The sequence below is a fragment of the Canis aureus genome, chromosome 30, assembly GCF_053574225.1.
Source record: "Canis aureus isolate CA01 chromosome 30, VMU_Caureus_v.1.0, whole genome shotgun sequence".
NCBI lineage: Eukaryota > Metazoa > Chordata > Mammalia > Carnivora > Canidae > Canis > Canis aureus.
This window is the reverse complement of record NC_135640.1, coordinates 41,822,745-41,838,250: the sequence shown is the minus strand read 5'-3', so window position 1 is coordinate 41,838,250 and position 15,506 is coordinate 41,822,745. Positions and strand designations below refer to the sequence as shown.

Genomic DNA, 15,506 nt, shown 5'->3' with positions numbered 1-15,506 from the left:
TCATTTTTACCATCGCTGACATATATTACAAAAATAATGCAGGTCGACACGATTACCTTAGCGGGACTTGGCAATGATCTGAAAATGGTTTTAAAAAAAGGATATCTTGTAATTCATCTTCTGAGGTCTACGGAAGCTTCGAAAAAACTATTGAAATCTGTACTCTGGTCACAAGCAGGAGATTTAGGACCAATGATACATCTCTCGTCTTAAAATATATATAATTATTACTTTGCACGTTACTAGACTACGGAGAGTAGAAACAAAGATCAATTCTAATTTGGACCCAACCTGTATAAAAAACCACGGCTAATGACCACAGTGGACTCGGGGGTGGGAAATTCTAAGCACAGACAGGCCGGGGCCTCCAGGGGCATGGGGGGTGGGGGGCGGTGGGGGTCGCACCAGGACGGGTGGGACGGTCTCCCGGGGACGTGCACGCTGTTCCCGCAGGAGCCCCGCGCTCTGCAGATGCTCTCGGGTCGCCCGGCTCCCGCCGCGGGTGCAGAGGGCTCGGGACGCCACCTGTCCCAGTGCTCGGGGCCTCGGAGTCGGAGGAGACAGAGGAAACGGTCCCGGGTCCCACCAGGACGTTCGCGATGTGCCAGGAAGCGTGGAGCACTTCCATCCTGCGCACGGCACAGGGAAGCAAAGGACGGGGGCAGGGGCGCAAAGGCTGAGCCCTGGAAATAAAAGGTGGGGAACAGAGTCCACTGTTTGTGGGCGTTTCCCCGAGGCCGCCGGACACCGAAGCTGCCGGGGGGCGTTCCCACCACCTCGCCGCAGACACGCACGGAGCTTCCCTCGCAGTCTCACGCGTGCTCTCGGTATTAAAAAAGAGGGGGGGAAGCCGTTTGCCCGCTGGCGGCGCGGCCGCTCCCCAGCTCTGCTTGGCAGTGACAGGTGCTTCCAGGCCCAGGCTGACTTTGGTCCCTGCGCCCACCCTGCCGGGGAGGCTGCCGGCCACGGGTCCCCCGTCCTCCTGGTCCGGGGAGGGGGCGGCCCTGCAGGGACCGGTGGCCGGGCTCTGTCCCCCGGGGCTAAGTGGAGGCCGGGCCCCAGGACCAGGACACGACACCAACCTGTGGCCACTGCAGGAGCCGCCGACCACCGAGCCCGCAGGGACGTGGAGGTGGGAGCGCTAAGACACAGGATGTGGAAATGGGGGAAAGAAGAGCACGTGGGAGCGTCTGGGGCCGGCGTTGCTTGCTTTGGGGTCTTCACCAGCGTGAAGAACACCCCACTGAGGAGGCCACGGGAACTGCCGCAGCTGGGGGATCTGCTCTCCCAGGAGCCACCATCTGGTCCCCAGGCCCCCCGCAGGCTGCGGGCTCCTGGGAGAGGCAAACCTCTGCGCCCCCCGGAGTGGGGCTGGGGCCGGCGCCGGGTACTAAGATCGAGGCAGGCCGTCTTCAGGATGGGCACCCCTCCCCGCTTGCAGCCACGCCTGGGGGGTCCTCAAAATTCTGGACACCGTGGGACCAGAGAGGTCCCCCCCGCAGTGGACAAGCGGCCTAGTGCCGAGGCCTGGGCTGGGGTCTCCGCCCGAGGCACGCGGGGGCTGCTCCGCTGGCCCGGCCCCTCCCTGATGCCCAACACCCCCTCTGAGGAGCGGGCGCAGCGGGGCTGGCTCTAGGGGCCTCCGGCTTCCCGGCTGGCACAGAATGCAGGACTGGCAGGGAGGGGCGAGGGCACAAGGTCACCGGCCCGGGCGGGTGAAGATGCCAATGCTGGGGCCGCAGCCCCGCTGCCCTCTGGACCCGTCTCGGCACTGCCACACGTGCGTCAGGTCCCAACAGGGGGCAAACTGCGCTAACGTGACCCGCCGTGCCGCGAACCCGGGGGAGTTTTCCAAAGGGAAACACAACGTGCCAGTCCTCCCACAAGCTGTCCTCGACCCACGGGACCTGCCCTCGTCTCCGTCACGCCAGCCGGCGGGTCCCTGGCACGGACACTCATGACTTACGGGAAGGTCCCACTGAGGGGGGTGAGGCCTGCAGACCGGCCTGCATTTTCGGGGTCCTGGAAAGGTGCCCCCAGCATGACCGCACAGTGCCCACGGCGCCGGCCAGCTGGTACGGACCTGTCCCCGCGGTGAAACGATCCCCAGCAACCTACCCAACAGCGCAGTGACTAACAGGGCGTCTGAAGCGGGAGCAAAGAGGGTCGGGTCAGAGCGACAACACAGAGATTTGGCATAATTCTTCCAGACGCAAGTGGTTAAACCTCAACGGTTCCTGGGGGACGCAGACCCCGGGCTTCCCCAGCCCTAGCCCGCTCGGGACCAGACGCCCCGAGCCAGGAGAGCTGCCGGGGAGCCGCGGCCCCCGAGTTACAGATTTCTGTGATTGTTTTGTTACTTTTGGGAAGCACGACCAGCACATTTTCACAATTAAGACCAGTGGCTGCTGGACACTCATGAAAGCAAAAAAGACCAAGTTTCATTCACAGCTCTAAGGCAGACGCTACGTGTTCACAGGACGACGAGGGCGACAGCACACGCCGGGCGGTGGGGGCGGCGCCCGGGCCTCACAGCACCGTGGCCTGGACCACGATCTCCGGGTTCTCGATCTCCTTTTTGCTCTGGACTATCCTGAGCTCCAGCTGCGCCGGCCTGGGCTTCAGCCCTCCTGCTGCCTGGGCTGCAGGACAAAGCGTCAGTGACGAGGATGGAGCAGCGGAGACCCCGAGTGTCCGCCCCCCGGCCCCCTCCGCCCGCCAGCCCCGGTCGCCCGTGTCACCTCTGGAGTCCCCGCCCCGACACCAGGGCCAGTGGAGGCGGCGGGAGCCTCGGGGACCTGCTGCCAGCACTACAGGGGGGCAGGCGCCATCTCCCCCGCCCCCTCCCCGCACTCAGTGCCAGCCGCCTCGCGTGCCCGGGCCTGGTGGCAGGTACCTTTGGCACACTTGATGGTCCGCTGCAGAACGTGATGCATAGCAGACACGGTCTTCTCACAGGCCACCTGCGGGGGGATACACACGGCTGTGACGCCCGCAGCCTGGATGGGGTTTCCGGCATCTGCGAGCGCGGCGTCCACCCTGAGGCGCCAGGGGCCTGGCTCTACCAGCACGTGCCCCCCCGCCCCCGGGACGGCTCGCCACAAAGGTCCCGGGGCGTCGGGCCGATGCCTGCGTACGGCAGTTAACGGGCCCCCTCTGGCCCCGTACTCCGGGGAAGGAAGGGCCAGGCCGTGGTGTCTGGTAAGGAGTCGGTGCTTAGGAAGTGTTTCTGGAATGAAGCGTCTACACGGAAAAGAGCTCTCTCCTACCCTGAAGTTGGCCAAGGTCACCCTTGCTGGCGTCTCACAGTCAAAGACTCGGGGCTCAACGGGAGCTGGGGCAGCGCGCAGAACCCTTCCCACCCAGCTCCGTGATGCAGGGCCCTGCGGGAGCCCAATGTGGCCTTGAGCGGCCCAGCAGCAGGCCCCCCGCAGGGCACCAGCGGCCAAGGTGCCCGGTACCAGATGACACGCCCGGGGCCACCAACCAAGGCAGCAGGTGTGTGGTCACCCGCGGCCCGTCCCTGAGCCTCGCAGGCAGGAGGGGCCGGGCCTGGGCAAGCCTGCCTTTCACAAGGGCACTGAGTGACAGGGAGGGCATGTGCCTGCCCCCGGGGGGACGGGGCCCTCACGGTGGCTTTAGGGGGACCGGCTTCCAGAGCCCCCCTGCGAGGTCCTCCTTCCCTGACAGACACAGCCCAGGTGGAGGTGGCTGCTGTCTCCTAACCGCCCCTCACGCCTGCCCGGGGCTGCCGGCCTCCTCCCCACCACGGTACCCAGAGGGCCAGTGGCCGGGACAGCCTGGCGGTACAGGAGGCAGCCAGGGGACACGGCGGTGGCTGCTGTGCTCCACCAGAGGCACACAGGGAACCCCGACACCCCGGATCGGTAGCAACTGCCCCCTCACCCGGCAGTGTCCACGCAAAACGTCTACACACTACATGTGTGGACATTTACACACAAGGGGCAGGGGGAGGGAGGCAGATGGACACACAGCGCCCAGCATGAGCCTCTCTGCAAGTGTGACTTCGGAGCCTTGTCCCTCACGCCCCCAGGGCTCCAGCTTCTGAGTCTATCGAGTCACTGGGGTGATGACACCTTAGGGCCAACATCTACTGGGCTGCTCTCCAGGGAGATGCTCCCGGCTACAGACTCACTGAGGCCACGATGGCCCCTCCCGGGGCTCGGCTAACGCCCCCGACCTCGTCTGGACGTGCTGCACGCCATGGGCCTCGACACGGTGGTCACGGTGGGCCTCGACACGGCCGACCCCAGCACGGCGCACCCAGTCCTCCCGTCTAAGCCTCTGCAGCCCCCAGACTGTCCCCGAGCCCAATGGGGGCAGGGGTGGAGGGGGCTCGTCCTGCTGACCTTGAGGTTGTTGGGGTGTTTGTGTGTCCACGCCAGGAGCATGGCGGCGAAGAGGTCCCCGGTGCCCACGAAGACCGCGTCCACCTTGTGCATCTCCATGCGGATGCGTTCCGTCACCACAGAGCCATCGGGGTTCCCTGGAGGACAGCACGGCCGACGGCCCCTGAGACCCGGGCTCGGCAGACGACCGCCTGTCCCCCTCCCCACTCCTCCCTGCCCGGGGGTGGTGGGGAGGGCCAGTGTTGCCCACCAGGGGCTCACGGGACAGACACGCTGTCCCCAGGAAGAACAGGGACGCAAGCCCTAGCGGGGTGGCCAGGGGCGGGGAGCACGGTGCAGCGGCACACACCAGGGTGTGTGACGGGACGCGGATGGCGCCCCCGGCCCCCGAGTGCTGACCAGGCTGCGCGCCCCCTGCGGTGGTGGGCGTGACCCCGGCCTCGTGTGTCGTTCGGACCGAAAATGCCAACCTGGGCGGTATTTACACGATTAACAAGGGGCGCACGAGGCCCCACGGGCCCTCCTGCTCCGTGGGGGGGGGGGGGGGGTGTGGACACCCGGTTTCTCGGGTCCTGGGCTCAGCCAGGCCGTCCACGTGCCCCGGAGCCCGTGAGATGGACGCTGGCCGTGAGAGCGGCTCGGCAAGCGTGGGGAGCTCCTCTGCACCCCGACTCACAGGAACCTCTGGATTCTGTTCCCATGTGATCGTTCAGGGGGAGCAGGCGTTCAGGATGCTGACCACCTGAGTGGGGCAGGGATTTCTTCTTTTCATATTGAACCCAAAGCCCGAGGCCTCAAGGGATGGGCAGCAGAGGCAGGGGGAGCCCAGGCCCGCGGGACTCACGAGTTCTCTGGCTCCCCAGTGCGATCAGGTAGTCACTGCCCCTCGAGGAGGGCAGGTCGGAGCTGGTGATGACCACCGTGTCGGGGCCCATGGCGTGCAGCACGTCCATCACCTGCCGGAGCACGGGGAGCACGTCAGCCACGGCTCGGCCACCTGTGCCAGGGCCCCCAGAGCCCCAAGCAGCCAGGCACGACCGGCACTTGCACCACAAACGCCCTGTAACGGGGGTTGGGCTTCGTGGGGTGGAGACCAGAGGCGGAGGACACGAGCACCCAGTCTGTGCGTGCTGAGTGCCGCTCGTCAGGTTAGAGCCACCAGGCCGAGTCCCTGTGCCTGAAGCCCGAAGCCGTGCACCTGCGGACCCTGCACCCTGCCGTACTCACACTGCGGGGCGGGGTGGGGGGCAAGCGGCCCTGGACGGCCCGACCCGGCTCATCCGGCTCCAGGGCAGCAAAACCACTCAGCCCATCAAGCCGTGGCTCCCCCGGGGCAGCCGCTCAGGGAAGCCACTCATGTGCCCATTTATTCATTCAGCGAAGCTCTCCTGCTGTGTGCCCGGCGACACGCTGGGGGTGGGGTGGGGTGGGGGTGGGGGTGCAGGCTTCCTGCCCTCCCAGAACACATGCCTGGGTAAACGGGGTGCTCAGCCAGATGGGCGTGCTCGGCTCAGGGAAGGGGGCTCGTCTCCAGGAGGAGGTGGCTTCACGGTCCTCCGTGGGGGCAGCACCCGGGAAGCCACTCAGGTCGCCCGCCCTGCTGGGGGTCACTCTGGGCCCCGGGAAGGGCTCCCATGCTGACCCTGAAGTGGGTGCATCTGGCTTTCTGGTCCTGGGGCCAGTGTGATCCCAAGCCAGGTCCCCTGGCCCAGAAGGCTCCCCCGAGTCACCCCGTGTGGCTGCGCCACGAGGCTCAGCCCAAGGCCTACGAGCCGGGGAGGAAACAGGCCAGAGGGTCACACGGCAGTGACTGCTCTCTAAGTGGCTTTTCCTTCGCAGTTGGAAGAGGACCTGTCCATGAGCAAAGGCCTCAGACCAGGGCTTGTGATCATGCTGGCGGGCACGTCTGCTCCGGAGCCCAGCACGGGCTGCGGGTGGTCACACACGTGGGGCATGCCACCCACCCAGCGCCACCCTGTGCCGGGCACCACACAGGACCTTCCTCTAATTCTCAGAGCCTGTGGGTGCGTCACGGGGTGGGGAGGGTCACCTGACTCGCAGGCCCCAGGGTGCTGGGCCAGCTCCGAGTGGAGGGGAAGACGCCTCTGTAACCTTGCACAGCGAGCCCTCTGCACGCTGGGGAAACAGAGGCTCCACAGCCCCTCAGGCCTGCTATGGCCGTGATGGGACCTGCTACTCGGATCTGTTTCCTGGGCAATGAAGAGAGGGCACCCCTCTGAGGCCCAGCCACGGATGGAGCGAGGGCCCTGGTGTCTGCCACTTGGACACACGGCCCAGGAACCCCATAGAAGGCTAAACGACCGACCAGCAACAAGCTCCTCAGCAGAAAGGCGAAAAGAACCTCAAAAAAGAAACCTCACCTGCCTCGATGCCAGCCAGTTCCCCCGTCAGCTGTCCCTAAGAGTCCTGGGTGCACCAGTCCCCCCCGTCAGCCATCCCTGAGGGTCCCGGGTGCACCAGTCCCCCCCGTCAGCCGTCCCTGAGGGTCCCGGGTGCACCAGTCCCCCCCGTCAGCTGTCCCTGAGGGTCCCGGGTGCACCGGTTCCCCCATCAGCCGTTCCTGAGGGTCCCGGGTGCACCCAGCCAGCCCCAAAGATGCACACCAACTCGCTGTAGTCAGCCCCTCACGCACGCATGCAGACACCTGCACACGTGTGCCCTGACACGCACGACACCCCACATACGTGCACATGCAAGTTAAGACAAGGTCACTGGCCGGGGCCTGGATCCCAGCTGTCCGGCGTCCTTAGTAAGAGACGAGGACACAAAGGCACAGGGGACGCCCCTGGCAGGCAGAGGCCGAGCCTGGTGATGGGTCTACAAACCTAGGACCCCAGAGGCCGGGAGACAGTGAGGGACGGGTTCCTCCCTACAGGTGTAGATGGAGAACGGTCCCCCCGACGCCCTGATCTTGGGCTCCTGGCCCCAGGACCAGAGAATCAGTGCTGTCCCTGGCCCCCTGCTCTGTGGCACTGCCACGGCCACCCCAGGACGCCCCCCGGCTTCCCTGATCAGGCAGCAGGTGAACCTGCACCCAGATGAGCACGAGGGCTGCAGGCGCCCGACGCGGTGCCCACGGGGGCTCACGAGACGTCCTCAGGCCCTGGCGGCTGGGAGCCAGGACATGGGAGCTCCCACCCCTGGGGCGTGTGGCTGTGACCTCCCCGCCGTGCGCGGGGCCACGTGTCCCATGCCAGGCCTCGGGGGGTCTTACCACTAACGCTTCTTCTTCACTGTGGATCTTCCTGCCACTCAGTAACCTGGAAGACAGGCGAGCACAGGTGAGACCTTCCTTCTCTGCGTCCCGCTGGAAACGCCCCCAAAGCCGCGGTGGCACCGGTGACCTCCTCCCATCCCCGCAGGAACCCCGCGTCTGTGGCCATCACAGACCCGGTGGCCACCGTGACGTGCGTAAAGACCAGTGGAGAGTAAAACGTAACGACGGCAAGGAGCACGGGGCCCCGCGTCGTGGTCAGTGAGAGTGACCAACGTCCATGGACACTGGAAACACAGACTACAAATGGTTAACATCGCTCTCCGAGGGCTCGGGGTCCCCCAGGACGGACGGGCCGGGTCAGGGAGCTCCAGATCCACACCCCAGGGCGCAGACAACCTGCCTGGACGCTCAGTGCCACTCCCCGGCCCTGGCACGGGCTCTTCATCAGACGGGGCCCCCGCCCCCAGAAAGGCCCTCCGAAACTCGCGGCCGCGAGGGCCCGACTGGCTCCCTTTAACCTCATGCGAGGATTTGGGACGTGGTGTCGGGAGCTCCACCCAGGGCTTGCGCCCCCCGCCCCTGCCTCAGCGCGCCCCCCGCGTGTCCCCCAGCTCTTGCCGTCCAGGAAGATGCACGATCACAGGATGGGGGCCGGGGCCCCCCGGTGCCGAGTTCCTGCCCCCACCTGAGGCGGGGCCTCCCGAGAAGGAACCCCACGGCCCCGCCTGACCGGCAGGCCTCTAAAAGCCCAACTGGGTTCAAGTCACTTACTCAGCCTCAAACTGGTTGGGGGTTATGATGTCCGCCACGGGCACGACCTTCTCCTTGTAGACGGGAAGGAGGTCCTCCGGAACGTACTGAGGGCGACAAGGGGCGCGGGCTGAGGCGCACGCGGGAGGCCACGGGAGCCGTGTGGCCCAGGCTGCGGGCCCGAGACCGGGGCTGACCCTGCCAGCGCCCCAGTCCGGCTCGGAGGGCGCAGGGTGACCCTCGGGGGCGGGTTTCTGCCTTCCCCGCGGGCTGGCATCCCCGCTGTCCGCCCCGCCGGGATCGCCTCACGTGCTTGGGGCAGAGCCAACCGAACAGCAGCCGCGGCCCTGTGGGACACCCAGAAACCATAGAAAACTCCTATTTCAGTGTCTACATGTGAAATTCTATTAGGCAACAGCCACGTCTGTTCATTTGCGGAGCGTGGCTACTTTTTTTCTGAAAAAATTTTTTTTTTTAAGTAATCTCTGTGCCCAACGTGGGGCTGAAGCGCATGACCCTGAGGTCAAGAGCCGCACGCTGCTCCAGGGCCTGAGCTGGCCGCGCCCCGGCACTACTCTGATGCAGCGGGACGTGGGGCCCCGGCGGGGGCGGGGGGGTCCGGCCCTCCACGGAAGCCTCGCCGGCCAAGCCCTGCTCCCCGGCACGGCTGACACGCGGCGTGCGCAGCGTCCTGCGTGGAGTCACTAACCATGGAGCCTTCGCCATTCCACTTGTCGCCCATCACCGGGTCGCACACTGCGGAGACACAAAGCACAGCTACCAGCACACGCCGTGCCCGCGGGAGGGCGGCCCTGCCCAACCTCCGGCTGCGAACCGCCCGGGAAAGCACGGCCTCCCGCCTCCGCCTGATGCCCGGCGGCTGTCGTCCTAGACGACCGAGGGCTCGGATTTCTATCTGACCGTTGTTTGCACCTGTCCCGGGACAGTGACACAGGCCAGCAGCCCGTGCGCTCGTCCTGGCGGCAGGACCTGCTGTGGCCTCAGTGTCGCCTGCCCCACACAAGCACGTTCCCCTCGGGCTGCAGGCCGCAGTGTGGGCAAAGCCACCAGCCGTGTGGGCGCCCCCACTGAGGGTGGGGACGGGGACGGAGGGCGGGGGCCGGCGGGGACGGCTGGGAAGGCCCAGCCTGCAGGGCTGAAGCGACAAGACCGCACTGGTCCTGCGCGGGTCGCAAGCCCGGCTCCCGCTCCCAACGGCCCTGTCAGGCCGCTGGAGCTCCCCCCGGGCGGAGGAAGCGTCACACACGTGGAAGGACCCCGAAGGGCCCGGAATGCACACGCCTGAGTCCCAGAGGGGAAAGAGTAACCCGAGTCTCCCGTGTCGTTTACCTGCACAGGCCTCTGGCTGGGGACACCCTAGGGGCTGGGGTTGCCGCCTGGGATTAGGGACAGACGGGCCTGGCACGCACCTCAGTGGGGCCTCGGCCTCGCCCGGGACAGCTGGGCCCCACTCGGGACATCCAGACCCGCCGCCGCCCTCTCTAGGGCCAACGGTGCCCCACACGCCCCAACCGCAGGGCCTGGCCGCCCCAGGCCTCACTCGCGGACGCGGATTACTGCATGTACCCGACCCGCTTCTCTCAAGTGCCCCACGCAGACGCCAGGGCCGCCGTGAAGACGTCCCGAGCCCTTCCCAGAGCCCTGAGGGCACACGCCCCTGCACGCCCAGCACACTCGATGCTTCGGGGCCGGGAGAGGTGGACTGTGAGGGGGGAGCGCCGAGCCACCCACTCGAGGGCCCCAGGTCCACCCACCCCAGGGGTGACGGCCCAGCACCTACCATACACGAGCTTGCTGTTCTGCTGCTTCAGCTCCCGCACGATGTCGACCACGGAGGCCAGGAAGGACTTGTCTCTCGTGTAACCTTTGGGACGGAAATCCGGGCCCCCCAGAAGCCAGAAGGCTCGCATCAGCGGCCCACGGCCCGGGGGAAGCGCGCCATCAAAACCCCACACACCAGAGCGCGGCGGGCAGCTCTCCAATCCCGCAGCCGGGGTTAAGACAAAGCGTCCCCAGCCTCTGTAGTCACTGCAGGGACACTGGGCATTTCCCAAGAGGAACGTCAAGTTTTAAAAGAAGGGAAAAGGCCACGGGTGACAGTGTACGGGGAAGCGTCCTCCTTCTGTCTTTTCCATCGTCAATAACAAGTGTACTCACTCCTGTGTATGTAACTATAAGTAAATGTATTTTTTTAAAGATTTTATTTATTTACTCATGAGATACACAGAAAGAGAGGCAGAGACCCAGGCAGAGGGAGAAGCAGGCTTCATGCAGGGAGCCTGACGTGGGACTCGATCCTGGGACCCCAGGGTCACGCCCTGAGCCGAAGGCAGGCGCTCCACCGCTGAGCCACCCGGGGGCCCCACAAATAGATATTTTTACACAAACCTAATGATTAAATGCACCAGGTGCAGTACGTCACCTCACTTGGGTGTCTTCACCCCCAGCCCCTTCCCAACACCCCTGTCCCCCCAACACGCCTCCAGAACTACGGTGACACAGCACGGCCCATCTGAGTGAGCACCATGCATCCAGGACCCCCAAGGTCATGCTACTCGGCAGCAGGGGCCATCCCTCGTTGAAGGACGCCGGGACCAGGGACAAGCTCACACCCCGCTAGTGCGAGGCCCCTGGCACCAGCACCCAGCATCCCTGGACTCTTACCCGTGAGCACGTAGTCATATTTATTCACGTTGTTCAGCTTGAGGCCCTCGTAGAGCTCGTGGAGTTCATCCGAGTTCAGCACCTGACCCTTCCAGTGAGCGTAGCCTGTGGGGAGAGGGGAACGCTCAGGGCCGGGACACCCAGGGCACGTGGGCAGGGCACGGCCTTACCCGTTGGCCTTCTGTGGCCCCGACAGTTGCTCACTCGCCCTCAGTGATGCCAGGGGACAGTCCTTTCCCCATGGGCGATGCAACGCCTTCGGAGGGTCCCCGACAGCACCAGCCTCACGGCCCCAGCATGCACCCCTGGCTCTTACACCGCCGGGGTGCTCACTGCTGACCCCAGGGTTCCCCTCCACGGCCCGCTCCGTGTGGAGTCAATCCAGGGCCGCAGGGACGGTCAGCTCTCCACGCTGCCTGTGGACGGCCGTGGAACCTGTCACACTGACACGCATGACATCACGTGGCTGCGTGCGTTCTCCCTGAATCCAGGGGGCGTGTGGGGGTGCCCGGCCCGCCTCCCACGTCACGGCCACTTGCTCTGCAGCCTGTGCTGCGCATGTTTCCCCATCCCGCTCCAGCGGCTCAGCCACCATTACCCGGGTACCCCGGCAGGCGGGGCTCGTCACATCCTGCCCTGCAGCCCCCCAAGACCGAGCTGCAACCAGAGTCACTCTCGGGTCAAGATCTGAGCAAGGGCCAAGTATGACCAGGCACACGGGCACATGAGGAGCCAAAAGGACTCCTAGGGGACGCTGCTGCTGTGCAGAGGACCCCTGGAGGCACAGGCTAAGGTGGCCACCCCCGTCCCACCCATGAGAACGTGGTCGTGTGGCTTGGGAGTGCAGGCCTGGTGCCTGACTTCTCCCCATGGGCCTTGCCCTGGGTGGACTTCACTCTGTGCTGAGTCCTGGGGGGTCCCCCGGCAAACTGCTAAACCCGGGGGTGGTCCTAGGGACCCCCGGCACCCTGCGGCCATCTGTAACCCCTAGGAACGCTGCTCTGACCTCGGGCTCATCACCCTTCCTCCCCAGCGGGGCCGCTCAGACTGGCAGCACCAGCAGCCCGGGGGCTCGTCTGACGTGCGGATTCTCTCTCAGGCCCGGGCCCGGCCAGGTGAGTGGGTCTCTGGGGGTGAGCCCAGCACAGCTTTATTAGTGAGGCCCCGGCGGGATATTATCCACAGCAAATCTGAGAAACGCAGACCCAGAGGAGGGGCCAACCCACCAGGCCCCGTGAGCCAAGCCCAGCCTGCTGCACGCTTTTGCCCTTGGAGCCGAGAATGGGGGGAAAAAAGGAGGGTGACACTTCATGACTTGTGAGAATTAGAAGAAAGTCCATTTTCAGCGTTCATCCACAAGGTGCAGGTTTTATGGGATCTTCACGGGTCCCCGTCCTTACAGAGGGTGTCGGGCTGCTTCCACACTACAGGCGCACAACAGGTGCCCAGCCTCAGTTATTTGCCTGGCCCCCCACGGGGACAGTCGGCCAGCCCTGCTCTGGGAGACCTGCTCACCCGGACGGAGGCTCACCCGCCGCAACCTACGGTTATTTCTTTTCTTTTTTAAAGATTTTATTTATTTATTCATGAGAGACACAGAGAGAGGCAGAGCCACAGGCAGAGGGAGAAGCAGGCTCCATGCAGGGAGCCCGACGTGGGACTCGATCCTGGGTCTCCAGGGTCACGCCCTGGGCTGAAGGCAGCGCTAAACGGCTGAGCCCCCCGGGGATCCCCACAGTTGTTTCTGAGCCACAACAAGCTCTGCGGAAAAGAAACAGGCCCCAAATGGTGTCACTTGAGTGAAGGCCCCGAGTGAGTAAACCAAGACCTACTGCTGAACCTAACTGCAGTGTCACCCCTGGAGGGGAACCCCTTAACCCGACAACATGGACTTTCCAGGTCAATCCTGGGAAACTGACCCGTAGACTCTCCTGCTCCCCTCAGAGGGGCGACCTTGCCCAAGCCAGGCATCCCTTGCTACTCGGTTCCTTTCTTCCTTTGTCTTTTTAACGCTCTCTCCCCGCCTTTAAGAACCTTTCCTTCAGGGGCGCCTGGGGGGGCGCAGTCGGTTGAGCATCTGACTCTCGGTTTCGGCTCAGGTCATGATCTCAGGGTCGTGAGACTGAGCCCCACATTGGGCTCTGCGCTCAGCGAGGAGTCTGCTTGGGATTCTCTCTCCCTCTCTGGACCCCGCCCCCCGCCCCCCCCCCCCCCCCGTTGCCCTCTCTCATTCTCTAAAATAAATTTTTAAAAACCTCTCTTTCACTCAGCTCACTGGTGCTCCCCTCCACTTGCCAGATGGGACACCGCCTGATTCATGAATCATTGAACGAAACCAATTAGATCTGCAAATTTACTCGGCTGAGTTTCGTTTTTTAACACATCCTGTTCACACCGCCGGGCTGGCGACGACGAAGAAGACGGAGACAAGTCAAAGGACAAGTCCCGATGAGGAGGCGGAGAGCGGGAGCCCTCTGACCTTGCTGGCAGGGCTGAAGAGTGGTGCCGCCGCCGCGGAGAGCAGCCTGGCAGGTGTCCACGCAATCACACACCAGTTACCGTCTGGCCCGGCAAGCGGGCAGCTGGGGACACGGACCTGGACAAAACTAACTCGGCCCCAGAAATGGGCGCAGAACGATGCTCACAGCAGCCGCATTCATTTCTTTTTAAAAATTTATTTATTGGGACGCCGGGGTGGCTCAGCGGTTGAACATCTGCCTTTGGCTCAGGTCATGATCCCAGGATCTGGGATCGAGTTCTGCACTGGGCTCCCTGCAGGGAGCCTGCTTCTCCCTCTGCCTCTGTCTGCCTCTCTCTGTGTGTCTCTTATGAATAAATAAATAAATCTTAAAAAAAAAAAAAAAAGAATTACATTGGAGTAAGATCCTGGCCACCTCCAGTAGCAATCTAAGGGCAGCCCGGGTGGCTCAGCGGTTTAGCACTGCCTTCAGCCCAGGGCCTGATCCTGGAGACCCGGAATCGAGTCCCACGTCGGGCTCCCTGCGTGGAGCCTGCTTCTCCCTCTGCCTCTCTCTGTGTGTCTCTCATGAATAAATTAAAAAAAAAAAAATCTAAAAAAATATTTACGTGGGGGGCAGAGAGAGTCGCAAGCAGACCCGACGTGGGGGCTTGATCTCACGACGCTGAGATATCAAGGAGGAGACCCAGGCGCCCCCAGCAACAGCGTGCCGAACAGCCACAATTCATAAACCCGTGTCCATCACCAAGCAGACACGGAGCAAAATGTGGTCCGTCCATACTGCGGTGGAGCATTACTTGGCCGTGAACAGGACAGGCGCACTGGCTACAACACGGACGAGCAAGGAAACGCCGGGATCAGTGGCAGCCGTCACTTAAGGTCACCTATTGTGATTCTGCTTCTGTGCAACCTCCAGAACAGGCAAGTCCACGGGGACAGAGCAGATGTGGGGCCAGGGGCCAGGAGGACGGCGACGGTGAGGCGCAGGGAGTCACGTGGTACGGCTTCCACGGGAGCGGTGAACACGTGCGCTCTGGGAGTGAACCCGCAGCCACCGAACTACACACTCCACCAGGTGCAACAGCCCCGAGGCACATAAACGCCATCGCAGAGATGTTGTTAAAAAAAGAAGGGCTTCCTGACGCTAAAGAGGTGGATTACTGCTAGCGGGACCGCGTCCGTGGGGACAGAGCTGCCGGACGTGCCCCATGGTCACAGCCCCAGGAAACCAGTGATGTGGGCAGCCGCGTTCAGAAGCCCCTGCAGCGATCGGGCGTTGCTCAAGGGGTCCCCACACTTGATCCACGTGGCCCCGTTGAGCAGGGCACAGATGGCGCATGGCTGGAACGTCCTGGCCCGTCACGCGTGCTGTGAGCCGAGGGCTGAGTACGCAGCAGGACCACGTGGGGGAAACGGCCAACAGTGAGGCCTCGGCCAGGCGGCGGGAGCCACGTCATTGTCCCCGGACACGCAGGCCTTGATAGGGACCCGCGGTGAGTGCTTCCTGCTTCCGGCTCTTTTATAAAAGAGGTAACAGGGCACCCGGGTGGCTCAGTTGGTTAAGCATCGACTTCTGTTTTTTTTTTTTTTTAAAGGATTGTTTTTTTTTTTTAATTTTATTTTTTTATTTTTTTATTAATGATAGTCACAGAGAGAGAGAGAGGCAGAGACACAGGCAGAGGGAGAAGCAGGCTCCACACACCGGGAGCCCGACGTGGGATTCGATCCCGGGTCTCCAGGATCGCGCCCTGGGCCAAAGGCAGGCGCCAAACCGCTGCGCCACCCAGGGATCCCGACTTTTGGTTTTGGCTCAGGTCACAATCTTGGGGTCATGGGATCAAGCCCCACGTCGGGCTCTGTGCTCAGCTGGGGGTCTGCTTAAGGACTCTCTCTCCCTCCCACTCACTCTCAAATATAGAAATAAAATACCTTTAAAAATATGAATAGAATAAAAGGGTAAGAATGGGGGCACATAGGGGGGGTC

At 63.7% G+C, this 15,506-nt stretch overlaps 1 protein-coding gene across 1 annotated transcript in view; it reads right to left on the bottom strand.

The window, feature by feature from the left end:
- The window catches only part of PDXK (pyridoxal kinase), a 28,519-nt gene continuing 13,013 nt past the window's right edge, over positions 1 to 15,506 (bottom strand). The window contains exons 3-11 of the mRNA XM_077879355.1: positions 11,044 to 11,148; positions 10,160 to 10,243; positions 9,068 to 9,114; positions 8,380 to 8,465; positions 7,606 to 7,651; positions 5,215 to 5,326; positions 4,371 to 4,507; positions 2,897 to 2,963; positions 1 to 2,642 (exon numbers count right to left, since the gene is read on the bottom strand). Of these exons, the coding sequence (XP_077735481.1) occupies positions 2,530 to 2,642; positions 2,897 to 2,963; positions 4,371 to 4,507; positions 5,215 to 5,326; positions 7,606 to 7,651; positions 8,380 to 8,465; positions 9,068 to 9,114; positions 10,160 to 10,243; positions 11,044 to 11,148 (797 nt within the window). The 3' untranslated portion in view covers positions 1 to 2,529. The remainder of the gene's footprint in view (positions 2,643 to 2,896; positions 2,964 to 4,370; positions 4,508 to 5,214; positions 5,327 to 7,605; positions 7,652 to 8,379; positions 8,466 to 9,067; positions 9,115 to 10,159; positions 10,244 to 11,043; positions 11,149 to 15,506) is intronic.